Genomic DNA, 15,375 nt, shown 5'->3' on the forward strand with positions numbered 1-15,375 from the left:
TTAATTCATATGTTGGCACGGTGTGGTATTTTTCATTCTTATTAGAAATCTTTTTTTGCTTTCCTCTCTGTTGATCTATAACTTGTCTTATAGTTACTCATTTTATTTACAGTCCATGGGATAGTTCATTTCCTTGAAATATTCTTTTACCTTTGCTTAACTATTTGAAGTTGTAAATTTACATCTGATCTGAATGTATACACATATGTTACTGTGTTTTATTTAGCTGATGGTAGATTAAGAAGTGAGGTCAGGATAAACACTAAAATATAAAGTTACAGTTTACTAAGAAAATACAAGAAGAGTCTCACAGGAGGGAGAAATGCTCTGTAAAAAGTTGCTTAAAAGAAGCTTAAATGAAATTTAGATGTGATTAAAATCTGTTCTGGTTTTTGGATATGCAATTGTTCAAGCAAGTAGTTGTTTATTTTGAGTTCAAACCCTCAGCAATCACTGTTAGTTGGCTCTCCAGTTAGTACATCCCAGTTGCATCCCTTCATCAGTTGCTAGCAGGAAGGTTTTGCTATTTGTTCCACTTGCAAAGTAAATAAAACTTGTTATGGAAAGCATTTAAAGTGGGTACAATATTTACTCTGGAATATTTTCCTCAATAAGTAGTGTTAGCCAGCAGGCAAGGCTGAGCACCCGGTGTGTTAGCTGTGGGTAGCAAATCTGTATGCTTGGCACATGATCAGTTTAAACTGTTGAAATATAAATCAGAACACTGAGTGAAATTCAAAAACATTTCATTAAATTAATTATGATGTGTGTGTGAATAAAAGTATAGTTAGGGACTTTGCATATATTCTTAGATGTCTACAGCCTTTAGGCTATTTTTTTCCCAATAGATTTAACTACAAAAGACACATAATATTTTTGAAGGACAGGATTAGCAAATATCACATTGTGTTTGCATTTCATTATAGCTAGCATTTTTCTTATGATTTCTGCAAGCTGCTCTTTGGTCCTCATTATGAAACCTAGACATGCTTATACTCAAGTCTCAGTAGCAATGAAAACCACTCCCAAATTTATAATCCTCATTCCTTCATTATTTTGAAGCGAAAATTAGTTATTTTTGGAAGTGTAAGATTTACTGGGCCAGAAAAAGAAAGCAACACAATAGTGCTGTCTGTAGTCCAGAGATTAATGTTCTGGACAAGTGCAGTTCATTCCTTTTGTGGAGTACGTGACACACTGATTTGTTGTCTTAGTTGTATTCGGTTTTTTAAAACATTAACGGGAGAGAATTAAGAGATTGGTATTTACAGAAAGTGTTATTTGGACTAGAAGACTGTATCCAAATCTATTGGGCTTTCTATATGGAATTACTACTATACTGCTTCCAGGGATACAGCATGGAGGTACTTGTGCACACTGCAAGCTAAGCATGGGTCTCAGGGCCAGCTTTGTGCTTGCATTAAAATGCAAGGATGTGCACGGACACGGGCATCATCAGGAATTGTGGAGCTCCTGTTGCAGTCTTGCTTGTGGAGTTTAGTTTAGCATAGGACCTGGTCCTTCCTTCTGTGATCTGGTGAGGAACCAGGAGGAATGAGCACACAGATAGTTTGTGCCCATTCATTTTGAAGGTAAACTAGATATTTTGAGCCTGAGTTGCAGATGGTAGTGTGGCAAGGAAAGTACAAATCTCCATGCTGGGCATAAATGCTTCTTCATTCCTCCTTGCAATGCAAGCAAAAGGACAGGGCAACACATACAGCCACACTCAGTTTTAGGTTGGTGTTGTGCCCTCTTACAGAAAACCTGCCAAATCAGTGTGTTACAAGAATCTTTGAACACTCTATCTAGGCCACCAGCAGCATATGTGGAGCAAGTATAGTAATAAATTGATACTGTCTGAATAGTTTACCAAGAGATGGGAAGCCATTGCATACAGTAGGAATAAAAGATGGCTTTTGTGATAGTCTCATTTATAGAGGCTTTCCAATAAAAATACAGTTTCCTACTATTGGCCAATGTGTATTTTTAAAATAATACAAGATCACAGCACAGCTCTAGGCTATTATCTTGCACTTTCTTCTGACCTAGTCACACAGCTAACAGAAGCAGATTTGGCTTTACACAGACTTTAGTGTGGGGTTGCAGTAGTGGGCCGTTGACCCTGGACTATGTGCGATTCTCTGTCTTGTTCAACAGTGTGCTTCAGTATATGCCCCATTTGAAGTATATGAAAGCTATGCAAAAATTATTGCAGCTGTGTATGTGCTTCAACTAAAAGTGCACATGCTTAAATAACCTGTCAAATTAAAAGATCTACAAATGTTGTATTTATAGTTTTCCCCCAAGACCAGTTGCACTAAAAGCTCAGTTCAGCTGTCATATCTGTGTAATTCATTAGAAATTTCAAAGTTCTAACTTCAGCTTCACTCTAAAAAAGTGTCTACATAAAATTATACTGATTTGTCTAATATATTTCATTCTCTCTATTCTCATTATTGTAATTCTGTTTGCGTTAACTCATTGCCATTTATCTCTGTAAGCAATTTACAGTCACTGTATCATGGTGATCAGTATTCTGTGGTGTTTTCTGCATCGTTTGCTGAATATTCTAAAAACATTTTGAATTCAGGATTATTATTTTTTTTTTTATTGTTTTTGAAGTACAAGCCAAATAGAGCCCAGCTGGGCTTTGAAAATCCACGTTTTGTTTCTAGGTTACCAACTGGGTCTGTTTGTTCTGGAAGGACAATAAAAAAATGGATCCTCACATTGGCACTTTTAGAACCGTGCTATAACGTGTTGGCCAGCTGCAAAATGTAAAGAAATTGAAAAGAGTAAATTCTATTTAAATTATGTGGGGAGAATTTTTTTGTTGCTGAAAGCCTGACACAAAGTTCACACAAGGAGACAGCTCAAGCTATTACTATGTTTGAGTTAAGGAACTATTTGGGCCTGAGAAGGAAATATAAGCAATTGATTGGCGTATTTTTCTGCATCAAAGTGAATTGTCTTTCTATCCAAAGTGTGTCAGCACGAGGAGAACGATGAAGCAGTGGAGAGATGTTATGAACTAGTTCTTTTCCCTGCGTAATTCTTCTGATGTAGCTGTAGCAGTGATTATTTTTACATTTAGTATTTATAAAGGCAGCCTTACTAGATAAGGTGAGTATATATATGGGTATGTTTAAAAGAGTCATTACTAGTATTATTTCTTTATTTGTTAGTCTGGAGACTAACATGGCTTCATGAACCTTGCACAAGGACCAAAATCTAAGGCAGCCATTTTGAGTAGAGATGGGGAGCGTGATCAATTTGCTGTGATTTGCAAGAGAAGTTATAGAACTTAACATTCACAGGTTTGAGGGAAGAGTAATAGGATCTTGCAGTCCTTAACCCTTACATGCTTTCAGTTTCTTGTCCACAGAATTTTGATAGGTAAAGCATGAACAAAATCTGATAATCGCAAAAGAAAAACAAGGCTGTGTTGTTATAAAGAAAACAGTCGTCTGAATATATGTTGTCATTCTTGTTTTATAGATAATTCTTGTAAGTTCTTCCCATAATGACCGTGACCAAAGCCTTTTCATAAGCACAGATGAAGGAGCCAGTTTCCAGAAGCAACCCATTACTTTCTTTGTGGAAACTCTTCTTTTTCACCCAAAAGAGGAAGACAAAGTACTTGCTTACACCAAGGATGGCAAGGTAAGGCTTGAATATACTGCAATTGTTTGAAATTTAGGAATTGTTTAGTTAAGGAGATGCAGAACAGTTTTGATATGCTGATTAGTGTTGGGTTTTATGATATATCAGTTGCCCAGAAGGGAATCATATCTTGGCTTTGAGGTTTATTTAGATATTGATTGTCTTCATGTCCAAAGGCTTGTTTATAATGTAATTTCAATCCTAGTGTTTTCAGCTGATACAGATATTGGTAATACTTATCCTCCTGCTTAATATTGTTAAATAGTTCTTCTGAAATGTGCTCCTCCCTAGAAAGTGACCATAAGCAATTTCCCTGTAATTTATAGTGAAGTAGAAAGTTAATGAAGCTGAAATAGTGCCTCCAAAGGCCGTTCATGGAATGTAAAAGTAATATAAAACAAACTGCACAGTAGTACAGCAGCGGAGTATTTGAGGAATCAGTGAATCTGTAGAAATATAGAATAATTCTCTCTCCTATGAGGTATTTCTGCTGTTTTCAGATTCAGGAGTTATCACGTTTGTAAATTTTAACCATCTTCCAGATTTCTTCTGGTAAAATTGTAAAGTCATTTTCCCAGATGGGTTAGGCTAAGCACAGATGAGTGTGCGCAGTCTGCGTATAGTTCATCTTTTTTTTCGCAATGCCAAAACTGCAGCTGTAAAGTCACTGTGATTCTGGTTCTGACCATGGTCTTGACTCACCTCTATTGTTGCTCCTGTTTTAAACTGAAATTAGTAAACTGGAGCCCATTTTAATCCTTGTCAGACTTCACAGAATGTGCATATTTTGGTGGTGAGGTTAGTCAGAGAGAGTTGCTCATGCTGCAGCCAAATATTACACCATTTTCAGTGATTTTATATCAAGTCATCCTTTAGGATGTTTTCTGGGATATATAAGTTAATAGCCGATCCCAAAGCAATTCATGTTTACAGGCATTTGCAAAACAAGATAAAACTAGAACAAAATATTTAACAAACCCAACTCAGTCACAAATTACATTAAATATTTTACTTAGCAGTTTCAACTTGAAATCCTAATGCAATTAAAAATACGTTGGATGCATGTTATGTAAACAAATACTTCAGGGAAGCCTGAAGTTATGAAAAACCTATATTATGACAACCTTTTTTATTTCAGTTTGAATTTCGCCTCTAATGATATATATAACTCCTGAATTCTGTATAGTTGGAGAATTGCAGAATCTGAAGTATGAGTCGAAAGAACTGTACTGAAGAAGTTGACCAGCCCACAACAAGTGGTTGGAAATATTTGCCAGGAAAGAGGAGGCAGAAGCACAAAGTGAAGCATTTGCTTTGTTGGTTTTTTTTTTTTTTTTTTTTTTGAAGACTTATGCACATTAAAGAGACTTTCAGGCATTTTATGCTTTTATAAGCTTCCAAAATGCTGTTATTTGCCAACTTAAAATGTGACTGGACAAAAAAAACCCTACAAAATATTCAGTAAAGAATAGATCTGCAGGAGTAGCAGGAAGGGTTAGGTAATCTGCTGGACACTAGAAGGAGTCAATCACAAAGACTTACTGGACAAGTCCTACAGCTTTACGTAAGATGTGTAGGAATGAAGGATGCCTTTAACGATAACTGAGTCGGTAACCTGCTTACATTTTGTGTAAGATCTAATGTAGTTGGCCTTAGAAGGGAGAAGGAAGATGAAGGGATGTTGGCAAAGGAAGAGCTGAAAATCCGAACTGTAACTTTATATGAGAAAAGGTCACTGTACTAAAATTAGTGGTCTTGAGAGTGTTGATCTGAATTTGGCCTAGAGAGGTTGTATAGTATAGAGTTTTGTGTTAAGTAACTTTACCTTTACTGGAAGAAAGTAGTATCAGGATGTACCACAATCTAAATCTAACTCAGGGGAAGCCATTACCTCCTGCTACGCAAACGATTTCTTACAGAGGCATTTTTGAGAATACAAGGAGTACAGGATCACATCCTTCATAAATAGCAGTCAGCAAGGCTTCTCTGTCTACTGGAGCCTCACAGCCTTTCTCACAACTTCTGATTTGATTTAGAGCTTATTTTATGCTGCAAAATATGCATTTGGAACCCTAGATTTTGTTTAAATAAACCTCTAGCCTCTAGCTGACACTGTGAATGAATGCAAATCCAGTCAATATGGTTGGATTAATCCATTTGCTGCCTCAAATCTATATTCCCTTTTTCTGATTTCCTCAGTTATAATGAATAACAGTCAGCCGTTCACTGGTTCTATTTAAATGCTTCTACATTATTTTTAAAACTCGACAAGGATGCAGTAGATTTTAGTTGTTCATTTGGAAGCTGAAAGGATGACAAAATGGCAAAACAGAGAAAAGCACTTTCAGGTTTTTAAAATCACACATTTATTACGTTGGTGATAATAAACAGAAGTGTATGATCTGATAGCTTTGTTTACTGAAGCCAGAGATGTTAGCTGTCTACTAATATAACTGTTTTCACCTCATATCTAATTTCATTTAGTAGTTTTATCGCATGCATCTGTTAAAACCCAAAACACCTATGGGTATTTTTTTTAATTACAGGAAGTTGAATGTGTGCATGTTAGTTGCATGTTGTTTTTTATTAATTTTAAATACTGCACAGTGAAATATTCCTCTCAGTTTGAATATACCTTATTAGTCCTACTTCACTTTCTCTTACAGTAAGCTTGCATGGGCTTCTCTCTACACAAAAGTAAACTGTTCATTCATAAGCTCCCAGACTTTAGTCTTAAATGCGTGTAAGGAGAAGTAATCTGAGCTCTGCATCCCCGTCAGTAAAGCATTTAGCTCTGAGGGCGAAAACCTTTTGATCCCTGATCACTTTTGTCTATGCATTGACTGGGTGAATGCTAAAGTAAGCAATCCGAGTCCTGATTAGTTTCTTACTTAAATTATGGTCTACCTGCTTTAACTGTGTGCGCTGTGGAGCGAAGCCTTGATCGTTGTGAAGTGCAAAGTAACTGGGAAATACTGGTTTATCTCCAATTCAAATTTTAGTAAATTTACCCTTAGAGTTAATGGTAAGCTACTTCAGACTTTATCTTTACATATTAATATTGCCGGTTTTCTATAGTAATGTGGGGCAAGGAGGAGTAGTATTGTGTCATTGAACCTGTCATTTTAAACCAAAAACAATCCTCGCTAGTCCTCATAAGACACTTTCCCCCCCAGCAATCAGTGACTGAACTGGTGATTTATTCCCACAGCAAAGAACAGTTTTACTTGCCTTTGTTGTTGTTTTTTTTTTTTTTTGGTCTATTAGAGATATTGAGAGAAAACCCATCATGTGTAAATTGGATCAAATAAGAAATGCATGCAAACAGCAGGGGGTCTGCTGTTTAAGTCTGTCTTTTTAGAAGTTTGATAGATAGTTCCTATTTTAACTAAAGGAAACATATTATGAAGGCAAATGCTGAAGGACAAAGATTTTTAATAGCTGTTTTATATTCCTCTTTATTTTGTGGGAAAGCAGCTTTCATCTGCATTCTGCATGGATATCCATCCATGTCATTAGCATTTGGTTAGAAGGAAGGTTGAGCTGGAGTCTTTCTCCTCCTGCAAGCCATCTTCTAAATCACTGTTGAGTGACCATTTCTCAACAGGTCACAAATTGGTATCTGTGAAGCAAGCTCTCAAGTGTCTCTCTCATCAAATCTCTTAAACATTTCTCTAATATCTTTTGGTCCTATTTTAGCAGATTTTGAAATCCATTGACTTTCTAGTTTACATGTGTTTGTTGGAATTAAGGCTTGAAGCATAAAGGGAGCATTTGTGCTTGTTTGGTCAATGAATGGGAAAAGGGAGAAGGAAGGTGTAAAGTTTTGTGTAACCATGCTGAGGTAAAAAGAATCTCAAAATGAAGACTCAAATCTCAAAAAAACCCTAAGTCTCAAGATGAACTCTGAATTGTTTTCATGGGAAACAAGAAGACATTGTTACTGAGTTTTGTTCATTCTAGATTATATTTAAAACAAATATTCTCCATGAAAGGTTATTACTCTGAAAAACGTCATGGAGAGTTCCTGGTAATGCTTTGTTTTTTGGTCTTTCTTATTGGTGTAAAATCTGTCATTTTAACAGTGACATAGGACTTGTCTCTGAAGATGTACAACATTAAGTTTCCTATCATCTTTTGTTTTTCTTTCTCTCTTTTGTAGGTTTATGCATCCATTGACTTGGGGAAAAAATGGATTCTTCTACAGGAAAGAGTTTCAAAAGATCATATTTTTTGGTATGAAGTCTTTTATTTCACAAATAAAAAATGAACAGTAAAAGCATTTCATTCTAATCAAGAAAGATGTTTTCAGACATACTGATCGGGACAGTGTGAGCCTTGGCATCTTTTGCAGATTATGTCAGCATTGCTGCATCCACTATTGCAAATTCATACTCATGCCAGTGATCATACCGAGTGTCAGCACATATAAGGGTTATAGGTCTGGATCTGTTGAGCCCAAGATTTAAAGAGTGCTATAATGTCCAATGAAATTGCTTTTCATTTTACTGGTGGAATTGATCTTTGGAAAGGAGAGCAGTGTTTTTGCAGAGGAAAATCCATAACATTTTTTTTGAGAGGTTGAATCAGACCTATTAACTGGAGTCATATATAAACTTACATTATTAAGGAAATTGGTGAAACATATGACTTTATCGAGTGCACGTACATCAAATTATTTCACTTTCAGTTCAAACATTTTTCAGCCTCTCAAAATGTTTAAGAAGTGATTTAAGCAGGTTGACAAAATGTTTGAGGAGTAGATCAGTGTCTTTTATATGAATTAAAAGAATTTGCAAAATGTATAACTTTTTCAATACCAAAATTAACCTTTTGATAGTGTTTTAATTAATTTTATATTTGATATTGTCAGTTTGCACACTCAACATTTATCTAATTTCTATAGAAAAAACCAGAGAATTCCCCTTTTCACTTTTTAGTTCAGTGTTTAAGTATGGACTGTGCAGAACTGTATCATTACCAATAGTTTGTATTTTTTTTTATTACAGGGTTAGTCATAATATGCTAGACTCTTTCTTTCCTTAAATGACTTTCAATTTTAGTTTTAGAATGACTCTGATCCATGTCAGTTGTGTAAAGTATAATTATCCATGTGTCTATGAAGCCGTATCTGGATTTCAGCAATATTTTTGTGGTGTGATAGTGGTGTCACCGGTATTGAAATGGATATACCTGATCTTGGCTGCAAGATTTACGATGTGTTCATGCTGTGATCTTCCTTGTTCTTCAGGTAGTTGTTTGCCTCTTGAGTTGAAATAGATACTCATCCTGGCCGTACTCAGGGAAAACCAAAACCAACAAAACCCCAAACTGCTTAAACTGCTGATGAGCTTTTACAGTACCTACAGAAACACTGGGCACTACCCTAAAATGGAACTGGGCAAGTCCAAAGGTGTGCTGGCATGTGTGCTGCTGCTGATGCTGGGCGGGGGGAGGCTGTGACCGAGGACAGAGACACACTGACATGTTAAACCCTGTTAGAAAGAGCTAGGGGCATAAGACCTAACCTGCCATGGTGCCCTGTTGGTGTAATTATTCTTGGACATATCAAGGGAGCTTTGTCACATCTCCAAGGGCCTCTTTTTCAGTCAGCAACCTACTTGTTGTCCATACTTTTAGAAAAACAGCCTGCAGTTGCTTTGTAGGAACACCTATTTGATTTACTCCAGTTTGTTTCAAACTTTTCTGCTGAGACACTTGAGTCAGCCTGACACTTTCTTCTTACTTACTTCTGCAAAATACAGCCTCATTGAAGAAGTTATTTCTACACAGCAGCTAGTTTCACAGACGATGCAGTTTACAGGTCTCTTAACTGTCACATGGAAGAGTATAATCATTTAGAGGTAGCACAGTAGGTCAGAAGTGTCATGTCTGCCTTAAACCCGATTTTTCCTTAGCAGGTTTATACAGGGTGTAAATCAGGAGGGCATGTGGCTCTCTGTTTTTAATCATTAAAAAAACTTCATATGCATTAGGTCTGACAACCATCAAAGTCACTAGAATAGTGGAAGCCTCTCTCTTGCAGACTTATTTAATGGTGTTTTTCTTATCTGAGTCTCTGTATATGTAGCACACTTAAATAATGAAAAATGCAACATACCACTGAAATACGTGTCAATTTTTCTCCAACTCAATCTGTCGCTGTTTTTTGTATTAAGAATTAAAGCCAGGAAGTGCATGTTCAATGTTAAGTCTATCTTGCTGTGTTTCAGTACCCTTATGTGTTTCAGTATTCCTTATATCATTCAGACACAATCAGGGAAATGTCCTGGAGCTTTGATAGGAACAACTGCCATATAGTATTTCAAAGACATGGTTGTTCATAAAAATCACATTCCTCTCAGATAAGAATAATAAATTCTAACAGTCTGACCATTTATAACATTTAGAAATCTTTGATATTTCCTAGGGTTTTGTTTTCCCGTTTTCTGTATATAGACCATTCTGATTTCTCTCAAGAACTGTATCAGCCAGCAGCAGCAATGATTTGCGAGATGTTTGGTGCCTCCTCAGTACCAGATGATCCTTTGGCCAACTTAGATGTAAAGTTGTATAAAGATGTATAAATATTTCTTACTTCTATCATATGGGACATTGCAATATACAAAGAATCTGCTGTGAGTGGAGATGTGTCCAACCATATGAGCTGGGCATGGTCTTCCAGTGGAAGTTTGTCATTACATGAAACTTTCCACTACTTTAAGGCCTTCAGCACCTAAGTTATCCGAGTGCTAGGTAGAAACAAACACTTGTGTAGTTTTCAACAGCTGTAAGAATATGTGCTTTGTCATACCTTGACTATTAGGGTACTAAGTCCAGTATTATTTTCTTGACAATATATAGCATCTGATGTGTTAAAGATTAGTGAAATGAATTCAAACTAATTTTACATCTCACTATAAACAAAGGTCTTACTGATACTGGCTAGTTGTGCCAAGAACATTTTACTGGGCAGATCTTTAGCAGATGTTTCTTATTTGATTTTAGTTGACTGAGGTTGGTAATGCAGCCTAAGAGTTTTATTTCAGCCTGGTAACTACAAATATTGTCAGTTATAATGTTTTCCTGTGCTTTGTAAAAACATTTTTTTCCAGTGCCTCCAGCAGCAGCCAGATCTTCATGCAGTTCCCAAAGAAGCATTATTTTTACTCAATGAAAATGTAAATGCAATTAATTTAATGGAATGTCTTATGTATTTATATTAAGAGAAGTTCAGTAGGGACTGAGTATTTTAAACTGTTTATGTTATGATCTTATACTGCAGATTTATAAGCAATATATTAAAAACATCTTCTAGGCTTTATTTGTTTTTCAAGTGTTCTGGACTATCCCTTAAGTATCTTTGCAGATTTAATGTATGGAATGTGATCTTTCATGGAAAAGTCATTGATATCAGTGGAAAGTGTATACTGCCATCTCTTGTTTTAGGAACACAGAATACTTTCTTCCCATCTATGATATAGTGTGGCATTTTCTTACCCCCTCCCAGCCATTTTCCCAATTTGTTTCATTTATTCTTTTGGAAAGCAAAGTCGACTAATCCTTCATAGCAGTTTGTCTTGTCTTACCATCTTAGGAGGCAAAACAGACTTCCTAGAGAGATGGTTGATGCTCCAGGTCTGTCAGTGTTTGAAGTGACTGGACAATGCCCTTAATAGCATGCTGTAACTTTTGGTCAGCCCTGAAGTGGTCAGATAGTTGGACTAGATGATTATTGTAAATCCCTTCCAAATGAAAGTATTCTATTCTAAACCCAAACAAAAACAAAAAAGGAGCTGTAAGGCTGCAGATAGATTTAAATATGACTGCAAATCAGATATATTATAGAAGTTTGTTTAGTTTTATTTGATTGATTTGTCATTCAAGTTGAAATGAAAAAAGAAAAATAGAAAAAAATAGTGGTCAGAAAATACAGAAATACTGAAGAGAAATAGTTCATTAAAAATCTTTTCTGATATTTTAAAGAAAAATCAGGAAATATGGATTTAATGATTAATAAAATTAATCCTAAATCACACTAATTAAAAAAAAATAATTTTATCAACATTTAGAAAATCAATCTGTTATTTCTTCATAAGTACTAGCTAAGAAGATTCAATTTATTTTTTTTTATTGTGGAAACCTTTAATTTTGAGCAAATTCTTCTGCTTTAAAACTAAGAAACTTTGATTACCATGACTTTGATTACATTTCTGCATGCAAACTGTAACTGGCCATGCAGCATTGCCCTAATGTGATGATTTCTGTTTAAGCGATATTATAGTACCCATCCTTTATGAGTACTTTTTCCAGTTCTAGGTGTATTTCCTGGAGGGAATGCAAAAAGATAAGACATAGCACAGTCAGACATTAAAAAAAATAAACACCACATGGTATGTGATTGTTTTTATATATCAATCCCATTTAAAAAATAAATGATGAATTATGTGGTAATCCTTGAGAGAGAGTAGTGCATATTTGGCATTCCTCTGGCTTTGCTGATATTCTTCACAGTCCCCAAGGCTTTTATGCTATCTGAGTTCCTTCCAATTGCTCAAAATAGTAATACGTACGTGAAGAATAGATTGTGAATCAGCTGTCTACACCAGCACAAATATACCCCAGGACAGTGAGTCATGAATCAGTAATTACCAGAGAATTAAGCCCAGCACATTTCCTTTATGATTCTGTCTAGAGCCTTAGAAATGCTTTATCCTTGGCTTGCTAGGGTATTGAATCCTGTACTGTGGGTATCTGTTACTCTTATTTTTAGCTATAGGTTCTCCATTTCCATGAGAGGTGAGAACATAAAAATAAAAAATGAGTTTATTTGGGTAGAGCAGTTGTTCTCAGGGGACCAAAGTTCTGTTCTCATCATGAAATCCCATATGAGTAATCAATCACAGCTGTACCCATCAATGTCAAGTGTAGTGGGTTCCTGGCTATTCAAGTGTCAGATGAAAGAGGAGATTTCAGCAATGCTATGCCCTAAAGGAGAAATGCAAAGAGGATTTAATTGAGCCTTTAACGTTGGAATTTTTGTGAAAGGTTCTTATGTGGGAAGCCGAGAATCTGTGTGGGCAGTCATTCTTACACTGGGATGGTATTTGTTCTGTTTCTGTGTAGTGATGCATATGACTGTATTGGGTTTGTGTGGCAAGATTTGATAGCAGGAGTGTTCAGGGCTTCTGTGAGAAGAGACTTTCGGACAGAGCCGGTTCCAGTCAGCTCCAAGACAGACCCATCTCTGTCCAAAGGTGAGCCCATGAGCAACACTGGTGATGCTTCTGTGCTAAAAAATTTAAGAAGGGGTGAAAAAGCTGTGCAACAGCTTCTGGGAGAGAGGAGTGAGAATATGTGAGAAACAGCCCTGCAGACACCCAGGTGTGTGAAGAAAGAGGGCAGGAGCTACTCCAGGAACCAGAGCAGGGGTTTGTCTGCAGCCTGTGGTGCAGCCCATGGTGAGGCAGGCTGTCCCGTGCAGCCAATGGAGGTCCACGGTGGGGTAGATATCCACCTGCAGCCCGTGGAGGACCTCAAAGTGTGTAGATGTGCCCTGAAGGACACTCTGATCTTGTGGAAAGCCCATGCTGGAGCAGGCTTTCGCATAATGGGTGGTTTAGGGTCACTCAAAGACTGACCAGGAAAGATATTAGCAAGAGCAGTTTCACTATGATTTATAAAGGCACAACTAAACAGAATTTGATGGCAAGGTTCACTCTATTGCGTATTACATGGATGAAGCATATAAAGACAAATCGAGCTAAAGATGATTGTGCCAGAGACTTAAGAACACCCTTCTGTTTAGTCACGAGGTTCAGAACAGACCCCTTGCTTTCTAAACTGACAGAGCCTGGATGTAGCTGGATCTGGTCTTAGACTTGGTCATTTGTATTCATATGGAAGATTACAAGTGTCATTTAGCAGCAGTTTGCAGTGTTAAGGTGGATCTTATTGTGTCAATAGAATTTACCACAATTGCTGTAACAATCTATATATGCATACACACATTCAAAGACACATTAAAGTATACGTGTTAAAAAATTCCCCTTGAATAAGTGAAATATTCATGTTTGATTTCTGAGTGGGTGAAGGTTGAATGTTGAGGAGTGGGGTATTCATGATGGAGAAATTCATGAAGGACTGTCTTCCATGGGTGGGACCACATGCTGTTGCAGGAGAAGAGCACAAGGAGGAAGGAGTGGCAGAGGCAATGCGTGATGAACTGACTGCCACCCCAATTCCCTATTCCCCTGTGCTGCTGTGGGGGGTGGAGGTAAAAAAGAAGTGAAGCTGAGCCTGGGGAAAAGGGAGGGGTGGGTGGAAGGTGATGTTTTTAGTTCGGTTTTCATTTCTTGCTATCTTACTCTGTTATTTATTGGCAGTAAATTTAATTGATCTTCCCCAAGTCAAGTCTCTTTCACCTGTGATGGTAATTGGTGAGCAATTTTCTTGTGCTTATCTCAACCCAGGAGCTTTTCTTCATCTTATTTTCTCCCCCTGTCCTGTTAAGAGTGGGGAGTGATAGAGCAGCTTGCTGGGTACCTGGTGGCCAGCCAAGGTCAACCCACAGCAATGACAAACACTCCAGCTCTGGATAAAAGTGGCAGGAAAAAAAGCATTTAAGCACAGGGAGGAAATAAGTAGCAGCACGCACTGGCTGTGTAAGGCATTGACTGAATCGCTGAAGGCGAGTCTTTCAAAGCAGATGCAAAGATTGCAAGGCCTGAAGCACAATCAGTCACAAGCTTGTACGAATCAAATCACAGTTTTGTCTCCCTCAGTTACCAGGTTGTCAATACCAATTTAAACTACTTGGTGAAAACATTTGCGTGCTTTTGCCTTGCTTTCTAAGTAAGGCAGTGCTCTTCAGTCAATTGCTAGAAATTGACCAATATAAACTGGGAATTTGTTACCTTCTGTATAAACTTAATATTCAGAGATTATGAGAGGGGCAAATTGAGGAGACTGTCAAGTATTCAGATGGCTTTTGATTGGAGGCTTCTGCACATCAGTGAGCAGATTTCAGATGTCCTGTTTGAAGGTGTCTCTTCATTACTATGCATCAAAGTGAGCTACATCAAATATTTAACAAAGACGGGATCCATTGGAAGTAGAGAAAATACATGTCCATGGCGGGCTGTACTTGATTAAGTGTTTGCAGGCAACTGTTCCTCTACAAAACAGTCTTGGGCTACTGAAAACAAAGAAAAAAGTTTCCTGCTTGAAGTAAAATCAAACCATTATTACCATATAAGGGACTGATGCTTATGATTCATATTTTGAGATGTGAAGTGTTAGATGTCAGTGGTAATTTTTGTTCATCTATGTTACATAAATATCAAGTTTCAGCGAAGTATTGGTTTTAATACTGCATGCAACTAGAGTAAGAAAGTAGTGGTGCAGTTTGTGAAGACAGGTAGCTAAATAAAATTGAAAATATTGAAATAATGGCAAAGGTCTCATAAGTAGAATTTTTAACATGCAAATTCTAAATTATTAGAATTTTAGTATGGTTATTTAAAAATATAAAGTACCTAATGGTCATATCATGGAGTGTACATAAATGCACAGACTGAGGCAGATGCAGAGGCTTGTTAACCCCCTCCATTGCACCATTTTCATGCTGATGTAATGCTGTTGAGGAATTACCTGGTGAGCACTAATGCAGAGACATTAAGCTCATACAACAGATAATGTTACAGAAGA

General features: G+C 36.9%; 1 protein-coding gene across 6 annotated transcripts in view; it reads left to right on the top strand.

Moving 5' to 3' along the window:
- The window catches only part of SORCS2 (sortilin related VPS10 domain containing receptor 2), a 559,071-nt gene that overhangs the window by 436,966 nt on the left and 106,730 nt on the right, over positions 1–15,375 (top strand). For all 6 annotated transcript variants that reach the window (XM_065659847.1, XM_065659840.1, XM_065659855.1 and 3 more), the window contains exons 4-5: positions 3,502–3,666; positions 7,829–7,902. In XM_065659847.1, coding sequence (XP_065515919.1) covers positions 3,502–3,666; positions 7,829–7,902 — 239 coding nt within the window. The remainder of the gene's footprint in view (positions 1–3,501; positions 3,667–7,828; positions 7,903–15,375) is intronic.

This window comes from Lathamus discolor, chromosome 1, assembly GCF_037157495.1.
Source record: "Lathamus discolor isolate bLatDis1 chromosome 1, bLatDis1.hap1, whole genome shotgun sequence".
In the NCBI taxonomy this organism is placed as follows: Eukaryota; Metazoa; Chordata; class Aves; order Psittaciformes; family Psittacidae; genus Lathamus; species Lathamus discolor.